At 28.2% G+C, this 22,836-nt stretch overlaps 2 protein-coding genes across 5 annotated transcripts; both read left to right on the top strand.

Annotated features, from left to right (window-relative positions):
• The first annotated feature begins 5,375 nt into the window (after nucleotides 1-5,375).
• On the top strand, nucleotides 5,376-21,189 carry LOC127072317 (fatty acyl-CoA reductase wat-like). Of its 3 annotated transcripts, none has more exons than XM_051012635.1 (9): nucleotides 5,376-5,383; nucleotides 17,881-18,209; nucleotides 18,449-18,697; nucleotides 18,788-18,933; nucleotides 19,047-19,156; nucleotides 19,235-19,430; nucleotides 19,543-19,782; nucleotides 19,877-20,134; nucleotides 20,217-21,189. In XM_051012635.1, the coding sequence occupies exons 2-9, from the start codon at nucleotides 17,904-17,906 to the stop codon at nucleotides 20,317-20,319; spliced, it is 1,608 nt and encodes a 535-aa protein (XP_050868592.1). In that variant the 5' UTR covers nucleotides 5,376-5,383; nucleotides 17,881-17,903; the 3' UTR covers nucleotides 20,320-21,189. The 3 variants fall into 3 exon arrangements, with proteins under 3 accessions (XP_050868592.1, XP_050868591.1, XP_050868593.1); XM_051012634.1 differs by lacking the exon at nucleotides 5,376-5,383 and adding an exon at nucleotides 16,275-16,454; XM_051012636.1 differs by lacking the exons at nucleotides 5,376-5,383; nucleotides 20,217-21,189 and adding an exon at nucleotides 16,275-16,454 and having other exon boundaries at nucleotides 19,543-19,769; nucleotides 19,877-19,995.
• LOC127072318 (fatty acyl-CoA reductase wat-like) lies at nucleotides 8,189-9,797 on the top strand. 2 transcript variants are annotated; one of them, XR_007785345.1, is made up of 4 exons: nucleotides 8,189-8,851; nucleotides 9,128-9,376; nucleotides 9,481-9,625; nucleotides 9,746-9,797. XR_007785345.1 is itself a non-coding variant. In XM_051012637.1 (3 exons), the coding sequence occupies exons 1-3, from the start codon at nucleotides 8,498-8,500 to the stop codon at nucleotides 9,526-9,528; spliced, it is 651 nt and encodes a 216-aa protein (XP_050868594.1). In that variant the 5' UTR covers nucleotides 8,189-8,497; the 3' UTR covers nucleotides 9,529-9,648. The 2 variants fall into 2 exon arrangements, 1 of the variants encoding a protein (XP_050868594.1); XM_051012637.1 differs by lacking the exon at nucleotides 9,746-9,797 and having other exon boundaries at nucleotides 9,481-9,648.
• Nucleotides 21,190-22,836: the final 1,647 nt, after the last annotated feature.

Raw genomic sequence — 22,836 nt, 5'->3', positions numbered from 1 at the left:
TGTTCAAAATAGAAGAATGATTATTGATAAGAAAAAATAAAAGTCGACATGATCTATCTCATCAAATTTTTATCCATTCGATCCATTCGATTGCACACATTTTCTAAGATAATGTCGTTCATATTTATCTATATAGTGTAGCGGAAGATATTTTGGCTTAATGTTTTCTTCGATTCTGACGGCTAACAATACTTAACTTAGTTATTGAGAGGGAAGAAAGCAGCTAGCATTCAAAAATCAATTTTACATAAATTACAGCCAACATCATTTATTATAATACTCTATTGTATGCATTTGAATGTAATAATGAACGTAGGAAAATGATCAATTGATATATAAATAAGAAGTTAGAGGAAGTAATTGTACAGTGACCCGTAAAATGTATAAATAGTCTAAATAGTATATAATTATACACTTTATCCACGATAGAGAAGCGATATATGAAAATAGAGCAATTATAAACTAATCTATCTTTCATATATATTCCTTATTATACAAATTCTAAGAATATTTAAATGTATTCGCTAAACTGGACTATCCACTTTTTCCAATAATATATTATTATTATTATTATTATTATTATTATTGCGTACACGTAACTTTTGTCTTATATTTACTATTCCCAAACTGCAATACCAAAATTATCGCATTTCTATAATTAAACGTAGTCAGGATTTGCTGTACCGTATTTTTCTTGTTTAAATTCAACGAAAATTATTATATCATAGCGTATGGAAATCATATTCGCATTAAATTAGAATGATGGATTTCTGTTATTATTTTGTACAAAAATGTTGTATCATCATAATTTGTATCTATTACAGGAGCAAATATATCATGATATACTATGATCGATTCCTTGACAGAAAATTTGCATGACCTTATGCTGTTTACTATGAAAAAGGGTAACATTTTTCTTATCATTGTTACGCCGAGTTCTCTTCTGAAGAGGATTCTTTGGAACAGTGAATATTTAAGATAAGAGAATTCATCAATTTATCCCAATCGTATTTAATGTTTTACGAAATTCTTACCATCTGAAATTTTCACGATGGATTGATTTCTCTTAAATGTGCGTGTATTTTATGATTATTTATGCTTTCAAATAAAATATTTGCGTCAAGGACCGACGATTGTAACATTCCATAGTAAAATTTAGTAATATAATTCGAAGCATGGAAATGGTAAGGTCGTTTCCAATAATTTGTTAATCGAATCTTTCTGCAGCTGAGACATAAGGAATGTATAAATCTAAGGCCCGATTAGTTGTTATTTATTAGACAGTTATATTCAATAGATTTTTAAATTCTCAAATTAATTATTCTTAATCATAAGTTACGAATATAATAATATAATAAAGAATAAATAATAAAGAAAGAATATAGAAATAAAGAAAGAATATTATAATAAATTAATTTCTTCTTAATCATAAGTTAGTTGCTTTGACCATGAATCAGGATAACATTTATCTGTAATAATAATCTTTGGACTATCATAATATTTGAATATTGAAAAGACAAACGTAAGTCAGTTGCTTCAGAGGGCAATTAATTTACATAATCTGAAATTATAAATATAGTATTTGTTTTTGAAATATATTTCGTGTTTGAAAGGCATACAGATATTTCTTGTGACATATTAACTCCGATTAACTTCTATTCTACTTTCATTGCTCCATTAAGTATTCTAAGTACTGCTTTTAATAATTCTTCAAATATTAAACGTAGTAGTAACTTCCAAAACTTGTATCCAATGTAAAATTTATTCCATATCCCACGTATCTCTCCTATTTGACTAATTATACTGTTATACCTTACATATATTTATTTATTTCTTCTCTCACACTCGATATTTTCCTCACGAAAGAAATATATAACCTAAGCACTCAGTTAGAAATAATTAATAAATGAAAGCATTCTAGAATTTATTAAATTTTCGCTATCCTATCTTGCTGTTTTGTGGAAAATAAATACGAGTGATGGACTCTTTAATATTATTTTATATCATTTATTGATTTATAAGTATATAAGAAAATGATCGCTGATCTGATAAATAATTGTTGTCTTATTTTTTTTGTTATCGAATAATATTAATTAGATTATTGTACACAGAACGATCAACGGAAAATCTTTTTTATGTTTTTGTTAAACAATTGTTTCGGAATGAATCATTTTCATCATGTATGAGTTATTATTGTACTTTTTATTATTGTTATTTTTAATAGAAGTAATCATAAGAAAACATCTGCATAAAAAATATGGAGCATATAAACAAAGTAATAAAACGTTATTACTTCATCCTTAAATAAATCAATAAGAAATCAGACTAATGCAGGGTATAAAATTTTATATAACGTCTTCGGATTGAGAAGTTGACACGAATACTCAATTATTTTTCTAGATGAACGAAATTGATTGAATAATAACTAAAATGAATTGAATATAAACTAAAAAATATATATGTTATCGTAAAATGGATATTAATATACAAAGAATGTATATATATATATATATATATATATATATATATATATATATATATACACACTTATATTATATATAGTTTAATTTAAGGTGAGCTGGTCGTAAAGGTAAAACATTTCAATTTCATATTTAGTTGATATAATCCGATTATATTAATACTTGTTAAATGTTGTTACTATATTAATATTAAATTATTGCCACGTTAAATCGTTCAAGATAAAATATATGTATCATTAAAAATTTTTTTTCCTTTGTTTAGTATCATTTTCTTGAATATTGATCACTTTCTTGAAATTTGAGAAAATCGATTTACTACGCTAAGAATTATACAAGATTTAAAAAACCTTGGCAAGTGGAACTTGTCATTGATAATTTCGATAAACGTATGTGTTGATCCTACGTCTATTTATTGCATAATTCATATATACTAATTGTAAATACTTTGCAACAATCGTACAAATCCTGCAATTGGGATACGTTGTATTCCAAAAATATAGATTTAGTAAGATTTAGGATATTAATTTGTAAAAAAGTATTCACTCATAATAAAAAAACAAAAATAAGAAATAAGTATATTTTTTATATGTAATAAGTAGCTTAGCAAGTCATAAGAAAAGCTAACATCAATATCTGTTCGAGATATGGTAAAATTTCCTATTGCGTCGTGAGGGTGCTACTACGAAAGCGCTATTGACCTTGTTTCTCGTATCTGATCAGCAATGTTATCTATTCACAATATACAATATCAATTACCACATTTCCGCAAATTAATAGCAGAGCGTAATTAGTTGAAGTATTTTGTGAAACTTGTGAAATATCCCGTAGATGCGCAATAAAGAATACTTCGCAAATTTAAATTAAAACATCGATAGATTATAAATTTTTTCTTCGATCAGATTCTGAAAATAATTCACATAAGCCGTGGATGGATGCACGAAACACTGAAATATCAATGATAATAGACATTTACAAAACTCAGCTCCTTTCGTTAAAAATTTTGATAATCGTTAATACATTCAAGTTGGCCTAATTATTCTGTTACAAAGCGATATTTCTGTGTCTTATAATCTTGATGTACACGTACATACCCTCGGTAATTCCCAATTCTTTCTCCTAAGAGTCTTATGTTATTATCTAGAAAATCTGCTTTAGGAAACTTATTGGCTAAGAAAACGCTTAGACAAAAAACAAATTGTCATCTTTATCTAAGCATACACGTTTTTAATCAAGCATGTAGTCTTCAATAATGTATCTACTCGGGATATAAATGAATATAGTAAAAGTAGACTTCTAGACAAAGCGAGCCATGGATTTGTCTAACGCCTATCTTTCAAGTATCAATATATCCATACTATCACCAAGCAAAGGAACACATATGAGATTGTTTCGAACGCACTATCTGATACGCCTACGACCAATATGGTGGACTGATAATGGACCAAAATAAAATATGGATAAAATAAAATATGGACCAATAATGATCGTATTTTGACGAGGACCTTCAACAGCTTCTAAGTTTTCTGCCACCGTCCTTATTTATTATCATTAACAAGAAACGTAAGTCAGATTCTCCGTAAAAATAGACAACATCGTTGGTCAGATGCGAGAAGCGCGATCAAATCTGTAGATTTGAAAATGTACTTGTAAATAGTTTGGTTCGAATCTTTCACAATTAATATTTGAATTTTAAGTGACCATAAGATGCTGGTAGCTAATAGTATCATTATACATAGTTTTTAACGTTTAATATATCTCGGACTTAATTGCGAAAAACTCAGAAGTTAGTTAAAAAGAAAAGACTATAATTGACTCATACAGTCTTTCGGAATTATTGTTCATGTTTACAAAAGGTTCGAATCTATTCTGGATAAGAATACAATAGGATATATTTATGTTTCTCAAAATACTTGCAAAGAGTTTTTATTTATATTCTCTGTGTTCGAGTTTACTTGACAGTATTATTTTTCTTTTCGATACGTCGTACATAGTTTTCGTCTTTTCTTGTATTTTATTTAATAAATTAAATGAAAATCAATTTTTATTCGCCACCATTACACTACACAAGTTATACTCCTTTTAGTTAAAAGTTATTCGATATACATAATAACATTTACAAAATTTCAGACTTACACTATTATTTTTTTTACGATTATATAAAAGTATCAATTCCCCACATATCATCGGTATCACCACAACAACGATTTTAGATAATCTGCTGATATAGAACTTTTTTATGCTTCCACTTGATCAGCCATTATTTTCACCCTGAATGAAAATATACGAATAATAAATAACAAATGATAAATAATACGAATAAAAGACGAAAGACGAACTGACAAAGAAATAAACCATCGAAGGTTATAAATTGTTCTTACGCGATATAAATGATCTCGTTTGCGATATTTAATTACAAACTATATTCTATCTGAGGATATTTTAAAGGATCCAATTGAAACACTTCTACAGGCATGTGTAAAATGACAAATATATCTTGTTTTTTGCCTTCTTCCCTCATTGTTCGTTTATCATAGATAGTCTCTTTAAAACGACACAAATTTTTTCAAATTTTTAAGACTTTATTGGACTCTCGTGCATTGAAATCTATTATGACCTGCGTCTTTTTTCTGATAACATATCTTTTTCAGGCTACTTATTATATTCGAAGACGAAAAAAAGAAGTAAAATCGTCGAAGTAGGCGGAAACTTAAAAATTGAAATGTAGTGGGGAAAAAAACTAACTGCTTCTAGTTGGTTCTATATTTCAGTGCAAAATTGAAATTCGTTCGATCAACATTTACAACAGATGTAAGAACAAGGAAAAAATCCCTTGCTGCAAATTTTCATAATCTTACTGAAAGCCCGTCTATTATAAGTCAGCCAGATAAGAAATAATTCTGAAAGTAAGTAAAACTTATATGAATATAGCTTTAAAGAGTATTATAATCATAAGGTACGTTGTAAAAATTAGTAATATTTTTTTATGAAAATTCAATAAGGAATTAGATGAAAATTTTTAAAAGTATAAAAAAGATTGTGAGTTACAAAAAATTATAGATCAAAGCGCGATTAAGTCATTCGGTTAATATTACAATTTAACAAAATCAACAAGAATTAGATGCGACTAACACAATTAGAATGATAAATAGGTGGCAAACAGATTTGTTAAAATTTTTGAAATATTAAGACGTGCAAACTACGGAACGTAATCAGCTTAAATGATTCCTGATATTTGTATCTAATATAAGATGGTTGAAAGGAAGTATGTTTATACTTATATTTCAATTTTATACTTATATTTCAGTAGATATTAAACTGAATTCTACAAATATCATAATAAATATTTTTTTCCCATCTAAATCGAAGGAATATTAAAATAATGTCCCAGTTAAAAAATTTTCATATTTTATTGGTGTTTCATTACTGAGGAATAGGGCTTGCTACGTTAAGGATGAAAAACGAGCTGACAAAAAAATAAACAATCGAAGTTTATAAATCGTTCATACCCAATATAAACGACCCCATTTGTAACACATAAGTATTTACTACCAATTATATCTCTTAATGATAAGAATAAACATATCTTGAAAGATCATATTGAAACCATTTTAGAATAAAAAATAATAAATAATACGAATAAAGGACGAGAAACGAACTGAAAAAAATAAACGATCGAAGATTATAAATTGTTCGTACTATATATAAATGATCTTTTTTGTAATATGTAAGTATTTACTATCAAGCTTATCTCTTAACGATAAGTATCAGTATACCTTAAAGAATCATATTGAAACGCTTCTAGAAGCATATATAAAATAACAAAGTTATCTTCTTTCTTGCTTTCTTACTTCATTATTCGTCTGTCATCAAATATCACTTTAAAACGATTCTCATTTTTTAAATTAGCAAAATTATTGGATGCATCAAGTATTAAAACTGGTTATAATCTATGTTTGTTTTCCTATCTCATATTGTTTCCAGTTCAACTTGTTATGTTGGAATATGAGAAAAAAAACAAGAACGTCAGAAGTCAGACATTGAAATGTGGTAGGGAAAAGGATTCATTATTCTTAATCGATTTAAAATTTCAGTGCAAAAGTGAGCTTCGTTCTATCAACATCTGCAACTAACGAAAGAGAGAAAGAATCCATACTTCAAACGTTCATAACGTTACTGAAAGCCTACATACTTTAATTTTGTAATATGACAAATAATTTGAAAGGTACGTAAAATTAATATAAGTATACATTTAAAGAGAATCATAATCATAAATTGTGTTATAAAAATTTAGTAACATTCTTTTGTGAAAATATGGGGGAAGAATTAAGTGAAAAATTTTTAATGTATAAAAAGTATGTGCAACTTACAAGTAGTTATGGAAAAAAGACGCGATTATGGCATTCGGATAGTATTACAATTTAACAAAATCGACAAGAATTAGATGCAACCAACGAAATTAGAATGATAAATAAGGGGCAAAATTTTAAAAAATTTTTGAAATATTAAGAAGTGTGAACCACGGAATGTGATCAATATTGATTATTTTTGTTAGACGACCGACCGAAAATATTTTCGTCTGATATAACATGGTTCAAAGAGAGTTTTCGGATGATTATAGTTTTGATGGAGTTCTAGAAACGTTGCCAATTGATTCGCCAGATCGAAATACCTAAGAAACATGTCCAGATGAACCTTGATTCAAAGTGTGACAGATTCTTGCTTCTGTTTCGGCTGTTGCATACAAGGTTATCAATCGAGCTGACGAAAAGTAGAAATATCTGCGATTGCAGTGAAATTGCAATTTTGTGACAATTCTTTTTGTTGGAGTTTTTAAGAACTCATTTAGTTTTTTTATAGATGAACTGTCAATATTTTTGCACTTATTTTTAAGTAAGCATTGAATTCTGGGAATTTCTAGTTTATTATTATCTTGATAAAAATTCGATGAGCAAAGCATAGTAAAATTCACAATATGAATAAATACAAAATTTTACGAAACAGAGTCATAATAGTTCAAGGTCGAATTAAAACGAATTGTCTCTTATCAAATAATTGCTTCTTATCATAAATACGACCTGATCATATTTTCCAAAATGGAAATACAATAATTATTAACGGTAGTCTGTACTGTTACACTTGATATCAAATACACTTGATTATACGAAGACAATAGCAAATACGAGGAAATGACAGCGATCCTTCATTTATTTTACATTATTTTCGTATTCTCCATCTTATTATATTATTTAATGTTACAAGTACTGTTAAATACAATATAAGTTTTAATTACAGAAACATCTGTAGGTGACTTGAAAATCCTTGTACGTAAAATTCTCTTACAACAATATGACCTTAATATATAAAATTAAGAAGATATATATGAAATTTTATCAAATATTCTGTAATTTAAGATGTTATCCAATTGGTTTTTCCTCTAATTTCCTATAATTTCCTTATTATTAACGTTAAAGTTAATTTTTTAATAAAAAGAAATTTCATGATTAGTTATCTAAAAATTAGCTATGCAAAAATTTATGTAAATAATTCTAGTGGAAAGCATTTTAGAATTTAAAAAGGAATGTCTAATATGATGATTTAGAAGAAGTGATCCAAACTTAGACTACTTCTTATATATTAGGTTCTACTAATAAAAATATTATAATTTCTTATATGATGAATTAAACAGACTTGAGTTAAGTGATGAAAGGCTTTAATTGAACATAAGTATATCTTAATACATAAAAATACTGAAAAAATTGAGTATAATGATACTAAATTTCAAAACTGTTAATTTTAATTATAAAAGCCATAAATATAATTATCTTTTTTCTGAATCTTTTATTGGGAAAATGAATCAAAGTTGTCTGACAAACGTTAAACATTTTAATAACATCCTTCTATATCTCGTTAATGAGCTAATGAAATTTCTTCTTTTTAAAAAACAAAAAGACGAGAGCAAAAAAGAAGAAAGGATCAATTAAATCGAAGCGTAAGACAGAGCAATAGAGTATTTATTTATGTATATATTTGCATTTATAAAACAATTTGAAAAAGTAGATATGATGGGAAAGCTGTTACAAGGAAATGCACCAGAAATCATCAATGAGAATAATACTTTGATGAGTAAAATGATGAAATGTGCGCCTACAGATATAAAATCGTCTGTCAAAAACGTAGATAAATCAACATCTATTCAGAAAATTTATGATCATCTAAATATTATCATTACTGGTGAAACAGGTTTCATCGGGAAGTTATTAATAGAGAAATTGTTAAGAGTATGCCCAGGTATCATTTGCATTTACGTTTGGAAACGTACTAAAAAAGGAAAAAATCTACTCCAACGAATAGACGAACTTGTCGAAGATTCCGTGAGTTGTTTATTTTGATCGATTATTATATTAATTATAAGTATTGAGATTTCATAATTTCTTCCCTGATTCAAGACTAGAATTATCCGTTTTTATTAAATAACATAATTAAGATATAAGATAAAGAAAATTGTTAATCAATTAATCTATCTAATACATTGTATTTGAAAGAATTTGCAAAAGGTCATATTTCCAGAAGTATTTACGTATATTTATGTATAAGTATTTAGCATATGGTAAGAAGGATTTACAATTCCTTTATTATGCGCCATTCAGTTATTTGCCACGTTAAGGGAAGAGCAACCAAAATTCCAAAATCGCATAATCCCAATCGAGGGCGATTGCAGTTTCCCGAATCTCGGTATCTCCAAAACTGATAGAAATACACTCATACGCGAAGTATCAATTGTTTTTAATGTCGCCGCAACCGTGAAGTTTAATGAAAAAATGAAATCGGCGATAGCTATTAACGTCCAAAGTCTGAGGGATCTGATAAGTTTATCCAAAGAAATGATGAAACTGAAGGTACCATGTTTATCCTGTATATACTTATTAAGGACTATCAATATTTCCTAATGAAAGATTTCCCAATGAAAGGAAACAAATGGCCGTAATTTTTGATATTTTAGACATTCGTCCACGTTTCCACGACTTTGCCAATTGCACTCACGATCTGATGGATGCGAAATTTTATGATCCGAATCTGGATGCTGAACAGTTGATCGATCTAATGAATTCTTTAAACGAAAAGTTGCTCGACGACATTACACCACAGTACATTTATATCTTTAAATATCAATCGCTAATAATAATTTCATATTTATCTATACGAAATATTACAAGAATAGAATATGAACTAATTGATAACACACTCACACAATTATTCTATTTTAGGTTAATTGGAACATATTCGTATACCTATGTGTTCACGACATCAATTGCGGAGAGTGTGGTAAGAAAGCATGTCGATTTAATGCCGATTGGCACCTTTCGTTCTTCAATTTGTTGGTAGTAATGTAATAATTAAACATATGAATTGAAGAATAGAAGTTTTTGAATATGTTTAGTAATATGAATGTATCAAGAACCCATTCCAGGTTGGATTAATAATACTTACAGAGCAATAGGTATTACAGCAGGCGTACTAACAGGATTAATGCGAATTTATTGTTGCGATAGAACGGTAAAAGCTAATTTGGTACCCACAGATCTGACAGTCAATGTTTGTTAGTGCCTGGTTTATTGCAGTTAATCGAAGGTAGCAACAAATAATCTTGTTCACTCGCAATAATATTTTCGTTATTAAATAAAGCAAAGATTTCAGAAAAAATTAAATTAATCAAATACCAAATAATAAATCGAATCAAACAAATATTTAATCCTTCAGATATAAAAAAGCCTTTTCTATATACAATTACGTATCTGATGATAATCCAATCATTTATAGCGAACTTGTAGAAGTGATACTTAAGTATGGAGAATTGATACCGTCTGAAAAGGCAATTTGGTGCCACAGCTTTAAAATAAGAAAATATCGGCGGATTCATCTTTTCTACGTATACTTTCTACATTTATTTTGCTAAAGTCAAATTTATTATCGCAAGATCCTAATAATCGTTAATACCTGTAAAAAGAGCAAAATGTTCTTTTTTCCTTCAGACTTTAAATGTTAATGGTTAGTATCTGTTTCATTTTCTCGCTGATCCTCACACCTTTGGGTACATGAAAACATTTTCTTTCTAAATATTTCTTTTTTACAATGTATTTGTATAATTATCCATTTTTAATAACAAAAAAAAAGTTCGCGTTTATATTTTATATTGTCACTTAAATATAACAAAAATTTAACTAAAAGAAAAACTAAATATAACAAAATATTTATATGATGTGAAAGGAAAACACAAGAAAATGAATTAGTGTATATATGAGACATGACCGATAGGCTGATATATTGCAATACCTCGTTGACCATGCCCCTGTAGTTACGCAAATTTGTTTGGTTATATCATCTATTTAGCAAACTCGTTCGAAGAATCAGAATCGTAATGTAGTTTAACTATCTAGCATTTCATTCGAATTTTAAACTTCTATATAATGTGTGAGTTATCTTCATTTAAGTATCTTTGCAATTCATATTAATCTCATGCTATTAATTACCTTATCTACATTTATCACCTCGACTATATACTTTTTCTTATTTTAATTCTATGTGCGAATTTTATTGTGAAACTTTTAATTTCTCAGATTACTATCGATTCCTCTATGAAAGAGATATTCATTTGTAGTTCTTACATATATTAATTATATATATAAAATGTTATAAAAAATAATTTCATAGTTACAAAATTGATTCATCAGGGAATGTTGAAGTTAATAACACATAGATATATATGTAACTTTTTCGACATGCAAATGTGACAAGTATTATCAAATATTAGGAAATAAAAAATGTTGATTACGAGTCGTAAATTATCTCTAAAATCATTTTTATTAATACACCTTTCATCTTAATCGTTTATCATGATATATTTCTTTTTTTTTGTGTACTATGAAATAAGAGAAATGAATTTTTATGACGAGTCACATTAATTTCACTACTACTTAGAATTATTCGTCAAATAAATTAACGTGATCCGATTTCGCGAGACGAGTGAAAGTCGACGGAAAATTTGTTTTCTTTCGTTCGTGGAAATCTATGATAAAAGGAACAAAACGGATATGTAGTAATTTAGTTCACTTAAATCTAGTTTAACAAAAAACGATTAAAACGTATGAATACATTTGAAATACATGTATGCAAACATATGAATAAATGTATGAAAACATTTAACTTGCTATGTCGAGTAAAGAACCTAGCTTATGGTTTCTTTTCTAACGGTGATCATCTTTCGACATTTTATATAAAAATCGATAGTAACAAACGAGATGGCGATTATTTACAAACAAATTTTTATTATAGAAGAATTGTCTTTGTCTAAATTGTAGACGGTGCAGTTGAGAATGAAAAATTTGCATCTTTTCGTTGTAGGTACATGTAATTACCAATCTCGTGTCCTTCCCTCTACCTGCTCTGCTTTATTTAATGAATATATTATGTTAACAGATTCTTGAATGTATCGTATAACCTGATGCATTTATTGAATCCACATTAATCTTGGACGTATCATATTTAATTAGCCTTTCTGAATGAATTAAACTATAAAAAAAAGAAAAAATGACGACGCACACGTTATGTATTATATACTTTTTGCTATATTTTGCATGCATTTTTCTATTGTTGATTTGTCGTCTTTGAATTTGAATTCAATCACGAAGCATGAGAAAATGCGAATAATAATCAGGTGCAATAAATTTCAAATCGACTTAAGTAATCGGATATATCTAATAGTTATGCAGAAAAGAACATGGATAGATGATGGGCAAGAACAAGAGCTTATGTAATATATTTAAATGAGATTTTCCCAAATTGATTAAGTCTACACAAAACGCAATGCAGAGAAAATTGATATAGTTATATGCATTATAATTATTTATTCTTCAAGGGCCTTACAAATTTTGATCATTTATCAGTGCTAAGCCTAATTATTTAGAAAATTTGTTTTATATAAGAAAGATAAATATAAATCGAGTGCTTTAGTATTAAGATTAAAAAATTTCTAAAGTGGAGTTAATTTCTTTGGTCTCTAAACAGTTTATATATGTTCTTATACGCAGAGGAACCATCGACAGCAAACAAATTAACATTTTTGAATTTTGGATATTTGTTACAAGTGCAATCCTAACCGTACACAATGTGGAATACTTTGAAAAAGGTGTATTTTATTTGTTGAATTTGATTCTTTTTCAAATAAAAATTTATTGATTACACTTCTATTTTACTTAACGGTAGTTTTGAATAATCTTATAAGCTGTAGGATACAGTGAGAATATAATAAAAATGTAGGATCGGGATCATATCTCGCATAACTTTGCATTCTTGGTATCAAGTGTTATCGTAAAGATGATCATTAATAATTATAACATTTCCATTTTGATAGTTATTGAATAACGAGATAATTCGCTTTAATTTAAACACTCAACTATTCTGAATTCCTCTTTGTAAAATTTTCTATTTACTCATATGGCGAATTTAACTTTGTTTCATTTACCGCACATTTTTAATAAATAATTATTCATTTGACCCATTGCGGTATCTGATCACAGTTTCGTCCATTATTATATACTGCACTAAGTATGATTCGAACACAAGAATCGAATTTTTTCGACAGTACGCATTAATGCATAATATTGTTATTTTTACTTTTTTTTGCATGCTCAGTGTGCAAAAGTTCAGTTAGTCTAATAATTTATTTATCACTTTTTGTTGTCTTACATCTTGATTATTACTAAGTAGGAAGAGATAAATACAAGATATAAAATATACCAATACTTATAAACAAATATGATAATTGATACAAATATAGACAACTCACTACATCTTCAATAAGATCTTCGGCTTTTGCAACAAGAAAAAATTATCGCTTTTCTTCGCATAAAACTTTTCCACGAAGATCATATTAATCCAAAAATGTTGAATATCCTTACTGATTGAACATCAAGAATCTTATCAGCTGGATCATCATCGCGTAAGATCTGCGCCGTTATTAGTCGTTGCGGTCATCACCTCCGAAACAGACGAAGATATTATTGGCTATAAAGAGTGTATACAAATACGCTTTCGTCGAATGGATCCTCCAATACGAAGAACATATGTATATATAGCTTCGAAAATTAAAAAAGTTTCCTACAAATGACAGAAAAATTTCAAGGGAAATGAGTAATTGCAGGTGAAAAAAAGCGGTTTCCTATTTTTTAGATATCATTTAATTTTCAAATACTCGTGCTAATATTGACAATCATAAACAAATCTCATGAATATTAAAACGTACTTATTTAGTATATTTTAAAATCAGGCATCAGATAAGGTATCTGTCAAATAAAAATTAAATATTCTCGTAATTCGTATACACGATATTTCTTCGACGATATTTCCGTAATCAAAATAATAATATAAAAATAATATTAAAACACTAATATCAAAAATGTTATGACATGTAGAAATTTCTTCTCGTAGATATAATTGGAAAAAACTGTAGATTGTCAGACAGCACGTGGCCCTTATCTTTTTCTTAAATACTCTTCTTTAATAGAGTACGATGATGCGACTTCACACGCCCATTATCTGCTGAATTTGAGTTTGATAGTATATGTCTTTTGTCGCGCGTCCAGTGCTAGCCTTGAGTTCGAAATGATGTGAATTTAAACGAACACGTGGCATTCTACGTTCAAAAATTAAAATACAATGTGACGTCACAGAACGGTAATATGATAAAAAATATAAAAAGTCCATGCAATTATAGGCACTGTATGTAGCTGTTTCATTTGAAAATAAAGAAAAAACGGACAACGGTGTCTTTTTTTTTGTTACGGATAAAATCGAGTTAAATATGAATTTAATTGTTAACTATGACCTTTACTTTTGATGATATTTTCCAATCTTCAATATCAAACTTCAATAATCAAATTTCATTTTACGAATTGCAATAACCATTTAAAAGCAATAAAGTTTCATTGAGTACATTGGTCATGTGATTACTTTGTATAAGTTAATTTCGAATCCCAAAATCTGTAGATTTGTAAATGTGTTTGTAAATAGTTCGTTTCGAATCTTTCACAAGTACTATTTGAATTTTAAATATCTACAAATGCTGAAAGATAATTGTATCATTATACATAGTTTTTAACGTTTAATATATATCGGTTTCAATTGCGAAGTATTGAGAAGTTAATTAATAAGTAAAGACCATCATAGACTATAGACTATGATAATAACCCCGTTATTCGAACGAAATACTTATAAAAGTTTCGAATTTATTCTAAATTTAAATATACTTAGATATATTTATACTTCTGAAAATATTTGCAAAATACATATTTATTTTCTATATGTTCGAGATTACTTGAAAGTATTATTTTTCATATTGGTAATACTGACAACATACAAAACTATCTAGATAGGCTGTTTATAATACACTTCGTATCTCTATCCCCATCTTTTTATCTTATATGCATTACCGTGACAATAACGAAATTCTCGAAAAAAAAAAAACGAGATATATAATAAAGCGATAAAAAGCGTCTAATTTATGTCTGAATTACTAGTAATCTATTTTTAAAATATTGCTTTCCTTTTTTGAAATACTATGGAACATTTGAAACTATCCAATTAAATTCGACTTAGTTATAATATACTTGATCCCACTCATGGGATATGAATAGTTGTGAAAATAACGAAACGTTCGTAAAACAAAGAATCGAATAATAGAGAAACGAATACGTAATGATACACCTAGCAAGACCGCATTTCGTACACAGTCTTTGTTTTCTCTTATATTTTATTTAATAAATTAAATGAAAATCAATTTTTATTCACCACCAATGACACTTAATCCCATACTATACGAGCTATATTCCTTTTCGTTAAAAGTTATTCAATATACATAATATCATTCACAAAAATTCAAACTTACTCGTTTATTTTCTTTACCATTGTATGAAATTATCAATTGCCGACATATCATCGATATCATTCAACCACGATTCTAGATAATCTGCTGATATGGAACTTTTTTATGCTTCCACTTGATCAGCCATTATTTTCACCCTGTCAATTTCGCAAAATTGAATTCCGTCTGACATCCATCTATCTCTTATTTTTTCAACATTTAATTATCGAGATTCTTTCCTTAGCTTCTCTATGTATTCCATTAACATCTGTTTAGACTTGTTTTCCTTGATTGGTTTTTTATATAAATTCAAAATTTATACACCCATCCTTCTTTTAATCAATAGTTTCATTGATGTTTTTACGTGCAACATCTACTTCCCCAGACATACAATTTTTAATAACTTTATACCTCTGTTCAAGGTATAGCAAGCATATAATAAAATTTACAAAATGTCGGATCTATTCGGTTACTTTTCTGCGATTGAATGAAAATATACGAATAATAAATAACAAATGATAAATAATACGAATAAAAGACGAAAGACGAACTGACAAAGAAATAAACCATCGAAGGTTATAAATGATCTCGTTTGCAATATTTAATTACAAACTATATTCTATCTGAGGATATTTTAAAGGATCCAATTGAAACACTTCTACAGGCATGTGTAAAATGACAAATATATCTTGTTTTTTGCCTTCTTCCCTCATTGTTCGTTTATCATAGATAGTCTCTTTAAAACGATGCAAATTTTTTCAAATTTTTAAGACTTCATTGGACTCTTATGCATTGAAATCTATTATGACCTGCGTCTTTTTTCTGATAACATATCTTTTTCAGGCTACTTATTATATTCGAAGACGAAAAAAAGAAGTAAAATCGTCGAAGTAGGCGGAGAGTTAAAAATTGAAGTGTAGTGGGGAAAAGAACTAACTGCTTCTAGTTGGCTTTATATTTCAGTGCAAAACTGAAATTCGTTTGATCAACATTTACAACAGATGTAAGAACAAGGAAAAAATCCCTTTAAGTCAGCTAGATAAGAAATAATTCTGAAAGTAAGTAAAACTTATATGAATATAGCTTTAAAGAGTATTATAATCATAAGGTACGTTGTAAAAATTGGTAACATTTTTTTATGAAAATTCAATAAAGAATTAGATGAAAATTTTTTAAAGTATAAAAAAATTGTGAGTTACACAAAATTACGGACCAAAGCATAATCAAGTCATTCGGTTAATATTATAATTTAACAAAATCAACAAGAATTAGATGTGGCTAACACAATTAGAACGATAAATAGGTAGCAAGCAAATTTGTTAAAACTTTTGAAATATTAAGATTCCGTTGTTAGTTGATCGATTGAAAATATTTATATCTAATATAAGATGATTGAAAGGAAATATGTAATGTAATTATCTACAGTAAATTTCTTGGCAACTATTTTTTGTCAGATTTTACGATCTCCTTCAATTTTTTTATACTTATCTTTTAGCAGATATTTCTTTCTCACCTGAACCAAAAGAATATTAAAATAATGTTCTAAAAAAAGTATTTCGTATTTTATTCGTATCTTATTAGTAAGGAATATGTCATGCTACGTTATATTCTGTGTCAACAACTACAATCAGTCAAATCCCTAATTGATTTTTCTTGTATAACTTTTTTAATGTTAACTTAAAAATTAATTTTTAACGTTAAAAGACTCTCTAATATAATTTCACAAATTACAAAGATCGAGATCAACTTCTAAATTACTAATGCTCAATAACAAATGAGTTATTCCTGTTTTATGGTGTTATTCTGAAATAATTAACCCGCTTACAAGTAGTTCGGAGTTTCTTAAATAAAAACAAGTCATTGTTCTAATGTCGGTGTATTGATTTGACTTTGATTACATTCCTCTATTTATATTCGTTTTGTTCGTTTATAATTAGGCGCAAAATAAACCACATATGCATCTTCTATTCTAGATCAATTTCGACGAACAAAACGAACGTAGTTCACCGTTGATTTTCATTCGCTTCGTTAATATTTACGGTGTTAATTTCGAATTATTACAAAGTAAGAGGAACGATAAATTTTGCAATGGAAAATTTATTCTCTTATCTTGTAGTAGATAAAAAATAATATATGCCATGACAAAACAATTAAGGTGAATATAAATGAAGATATTTTTCACGTTTGTACATTTCAGGTTGTCGGATAACATATACTTTTTATTTTACAGCCTTTTAGACGTAATAAATGTCATGAATACATTTTAATAATCTATATCTATCATGATCGTGTTGTCGCTTAAATATGAAGATAGAAAAAGCAAACATATCGAATTAAAAAATGTATGAATTATAATCGAACGTTTGATTATAAATTTCTCAAGAGACATTTGTTCCTTTCCTCGCGTTATCTTTTCAACGATCGATACCAATGAATACGATAGAGAAATGAAAAAGATTTTTAAGTCTATATTTACGTTTACAGATCCATTTGGAAAAGCAAATACGATGGAAGTACTATTAAAAGAAGGTGGACAAGAAATGGACGTAGCAAAAAGCTCTTTCAGAGATATTATGAAAACTCGGTCAGCAGATATAGAATCATGCATCGAATACGTGCACAAATCCACACCTATTCAGAATTTCTATGACGGTCAAGCGGTTTTCATAACTGGCGCAACTGGTTTTATCGGAAAGTTATTGATCGAGAAATTGTTAAGAGAATGTCCTGGTATCACCTGCATTTATCTTCTAATAAGGACAAAAAAAGGAAAAAGCGTGCTTCAACGTACAAATGAACTAATAGAAGATTCAGTAAGTTGTCTGTTATAAATATTATTGTTGTTAGTAAATTATTATTTCAGGCTTAATTCAACTCTGACAATATCTGCTTTTACTAACTACTAAAGTATAATCGGGATATAAGAAAAAGAAAATTGACAAATAAATTAATGGTCTAACAGATATTTAACGTCCGAAAAGTCTTTATCTTCGACAAATTTATGATGACGAATGTGAAAGAGAAAACATTTACAATTCTATCAACTTTCCAGTTCTTTGACACGTTGAGAGAGAAACAACCAACATTCCAAAATCGCATAGTAACAATCGAGGGCGATAGTAGCTTGCCAAATCTCGGCATCTCAATGATCGATAGAGCTACGCTTATACGCGAAGTATCAATTGTTTTTAATGTTGCCGCGACCGTTAAATTCAATGAAAAAATTAAATTGGCAACAACTATTAATGTCCAAAGTCTGAAGGATCTGATAAATTTGTCCAAAGAAATGCCGAAACTGAAAGTATCATGTTTATTCTACTTATTAATGACTATCAAAATGTTCCAATGAAAGGATTGGCTTTTGTAAATATTTGTTATCTTTAATTTTCAGAGTTTCATACACGTATCGACAGCTTATGCCAATTTATTTCACAATCCCATCGAGGAGAAATTTTATGAACCACCGATAGATGATGATAAATTGATTAATTTGATAAACTCTATGAGCGAGAGTTTCCTCGACGATATTACACCACTGTACGTTTATATCTCGAAATATCGATCGTTTAGTTTCACATTTATTCATAAAAAATATCAAATCAATAGGTGGTGTGTTTTAATAATACACTCATATAATTGTTTGATTATAGATTACTTGGAATATGGCCAAATACTTACGTGTATACAAAATCAGTCGCCGAAAATCTTGTAAAAAAGCATGTCGACTCAATACCGATTGGAATATTTCGTCCAGGGATAGGTTGTCTAAGATAGTAACGCAATCGTTGTAAAACAATACGATAAACAAAGTGTATGTTAATGAGTGTAATATTTTTAGTGATGCCTACGTTCCGGGAACCTATCCAGGGATGGGTGAATAACACAAATGGGTTAATAGGAATTACAACAAATGCTCTAATGGGATTAATGCGAACTCAGCATGGCGATAGCTCTATAAAACTGGACATTGTATTTGGAGACCTGACTGCCAATGGGATAATCGCTAGTGCATGGGACATTGCAAGTAATCCAAGGTAGCGAGAAATGATCTCCTTTATTTGAAATAATATTTTCACGATTAAATCAAATAAAGATTTTAGAAAAAATTAAATTCGCTTGTCCTCACTCGAATATATAATTTTTCAGATCCAAGGAAGACTTTCCCATATATAATTACGTATCTAAGGATAATCCAATCACTTTTGGTAAATTTCTAGAAATGACACTTAAGTATGGAGAATTGATACCGTCTGAAAAAGCATTGTGGTGCCACAGCTTTAAAATAATAAAATATCGGCCGGTCCATCTTTTCCACGTATACTTTCTACATTTGTTACCAGCTCTTATAATCGATACGATCGCAGTATGTGTAGGTAAACAGCCATGGTAAATTTCTCTTATCTTATTTTCTGGAGAGAAACTATTAGGATCTAGAAAGAGAGAAAAGCTTTTATGTGAACATCATCCGTTTTCTTTCAAGGTTACTTCAAACATATAAAAAAATTCACAAAATGTCGGATCTACTTACTTATTTTTGTATAGTTCAATGCAACTTTACAAATAAAAGATGGAACGAATTGATGAGGAAGTTAACATCCGAGGATCGCAAATTATTTTTCTGTGATATGAAAGACATCGTTTGGAGTAATTATTTTCCAATATATATTCTAGGGGTAAGAAAATATATCTTACAGGATCCCATTGAAACGCTTTCGCAAAGTCGTATAAAATGGCGAAGGTAACTTTTTTTTTGTATTTTTAATTGCACGTCTATCATTGACAGTCACTTTCGAATGATACGCATTTTTCGTATTTTCAAGATTTTATTGGATGGATCGAGCACTGAAACTTATTATCGCCTGTGTCCTTATCATCGTATGGGTTATGACTTTCAGATTATTTGTAACTTTCAGATCTTCATAAAAGTAGTATAATTATCAAAGAAAGTGAAGAAAAGAAGATAATTATTATTTACGCTTTCGTACGAATTAGTGATTTCTCTTATTTATGGGATTTAGATTAAACGGGGCGATGTTAAAGAAGAAGGGTTAAAATACAATCTTGGTGAATTCTATTTGTAAAATTTTGGACAGATTTGTTGTTGGATTTTTTTGTTATTTATTAAGCTACTTATTACATACCGAAAATATATTTACTTTTTTATTTTTGTTTTTTTTTGTTTTAAATGAATTCTTTTTCCCACATTTCGCTGAATTTTTATTTTACAAATATCATATATCACTTGTATAAAATTTGCAATCCTGCATATTTGCTATAAAACAGTAAAAATTAGTTCGAAGTAAACAATTCAATAATTCAGCTTGGAGACAACATATACGTTTATCGATGTCATTACTAGCAAGTTTATCAACCTTACGTTAAAAAATCAATGCAGGCATTTATTCGATTTTGTAATTTAATAAAATCAACAAAGTTATTAACTGATCGTCGATATTACAAAATGTTAAATACGGACTTATTACTTAATTACCATTTTAAAAAAATACACAATGTAGAATCACAAATTAATTTTAACAAAATCATTCTTCCTTTTTCTGATTAAAAGATATACTCGCTATTTATTCCTGATATAACATTTATCGATCTTAACATGGCGTTTACTAATATCTATACGTTCATTAGCTTCCATCGCTTTTGAAACTCTTCTTCGCTATTGTCGGTGACATGTTCAAAAGTTTCACGAAAAAAGCGTGTGATCAACTTTCGCGAAAAGATTGTCCTCTGACAAATAAAATAATATTATGCGAAGAAAGCAGAAAAAGCGTAAATACAATCAGGAACATTAGATTTGACCATAATTATATTTTACAATTCAAATCTTTGCTATATAGATTCTGATGGACAAACAAGTTCACCATCAAAATTTCTATAATCCAGAGAATATAAAACAGAAAGTAATATACTATGTTAAACAATTCAGGTCAACGGTATATCAATGATAATGAGTATAGAAATATTTTATGATCCGTAATTAATATTTTCTACTTTGAAAAACTTATTTACTTTTTGAACATTGATATATTGGAAAAGTTGCAGACACATGCAGACAGATATCGAATTATCGCAACCATCTTCAATCAAACGATTTTTTATTTATGAAACTTTTTATTTTACATTTTAAATATATAACTATTTTATATAAGAACGGAAAGAATCGATAATAATAATAAAATAAATAAACAAAAAAGTAAAAACAATAGACACATCAGATTAGAAAGTAGTTGAAATAAAGTCGCAGTACGATTTTAATTTTTTTAAAATACAGTTCAGATTCGTCGCGTTAGATTAATAGTATTATTGAGTTAATTTAATTTAATTAATTCTTAAGAGCGGATGAAAAAACTAATACAAAAGAAAAGTACTAGTATGGTAGGAATTAGTACGAAAGAAAAATAATAAAGATCCTTAAATTCACATTTATATTTAGATTTATAAATCGATTTGGAAAAGTAGAATTGGTGGAATTGTTTTTACAAACAGTTGAATAAGAAGTGCCCGCTGTGGAAAACGCCTTGAGAGCTGTCAAATAGATAAAATATTCCATTATGGACTTAGATCGTATGCGAGAACATTCACACACTTATACTAATTCGAATGCATTCATTTTTGGTATATCTGAAAAAGAAAATGACCTGCTCCAACACATGGATGATTTTATCGAAGATTTGGTGAGTTGATTACTTTCATGGACTATTATACCGAGTAGTATAAATTATTATATAGTATAATACATATCATAATATATGTAGTATATATAGGTACTATTATATTATTTCAGTTTTATTGAATTCTAAAATTATCTGTTTCGATTAATTAGTATAATGAGTATGTAGTAAATATAAGAAAAAAGAAATTAATAAATAAATTATTGCTTTATCACACTATGTAAAAAGTATCCTTCTTTGAAATAATACGTATTTGTAGTAAATACTTAAGGAAAAATTTACAATTGTTTCAATGTACGCTTTCCAAGTATTTTTCACGTTTGGAACAATTAGCATTCTGAAATAGCTACGATCAAGAACGACTATAGTTTCCCAAATCAGTATCTTTTTGATCGATAAGCCTACACTCGTATACCAGATCTTCATTATTTTTAATATCGCCAAGATCGTGATTTTCAACGAAAAAATGAATTCGATGACATCTATTAACGTCCAAAGCCTGAGCAATAAACTTTACTAAAAAAATACCGAAACTGAAGGTACCATCTTTATTCTGTGTATATTTATTAATGAATATCAGGATTTTTCAATAAAAAATCAGAATTAAAGGAATCTTTGTTTTATTTAATATCTCAAAGTTTCGTCCACGTATCAAGAGCTTTTACCAATTGTCTACACAATCCGATCGAGAAGAAATTTTACGAACCGCAGATGGATGCTGACAATTTCATTGATTCAATGGATTCTACCAAGA

Source organism: Vespula vulgaris, chromosome 25 (assembly GCF_905475345.1).
Source record: "Vespula vulgaris chromosome 25, iyVesVulg1.1, whole genome shotgun sequence".
NCBI lineage: Eukaryota > Metazoa > Arthropoda > Insecta > Hymenoptera > Vespidae > Vespula > Vespula vulgaris.
The sequence above is the reverse complement of the archived record's forward strand: the minus strand, read 5'-3'. Positions and strand labels throughout refer to the sequence as shown.

Excerpts from the sequence above, each read along its gene's own strand:
- LOC127072318 (XM_051012637.1), top strand. The coding sequence starts at position 8,498 with ATGTATATATTTGCATTTATAAAACAATTTGAAAAAGTAGATATGATG. Across the intron at positions 8,852-9,127 it reads ACGAACTTGTCGAAGATTCC|TTATTTGCCACGTTAAGGGA; the intron begins GTGAGTTGTTTA and ends TGCGCCATTCAG. Across the intron at positions 9,377-9,480 it reads AAGAAATGATGAAACTGAAG|ACATTCGTCCACGTTTCCAC; the intron begins GTACCATGTTTA and ends TTGATATTTTAG.
- LOC127072317 (XM_051012635.1), top strand. The coding sequence starts at position 17,904 with ATGGAAGTACTATTAAAAGAAGGTGGACAAGAAATGGACGTAGCAAAA. Across the intron at positions 18,934-19,046 it reads CTCGACGATATTACACCACT|ATTACTTGGAATATGGCCAA; the intron begins GTACGTTTATAT and ends GTTTGATTATAG. Across the intron at positions 19,157-19,234 it reads AATATTTCGTCCAGGGATAG|TGATGCCTACGTTCCGGGAA; the intron begins GTTGTCTAAGAT and ends TAATATTTTTAG.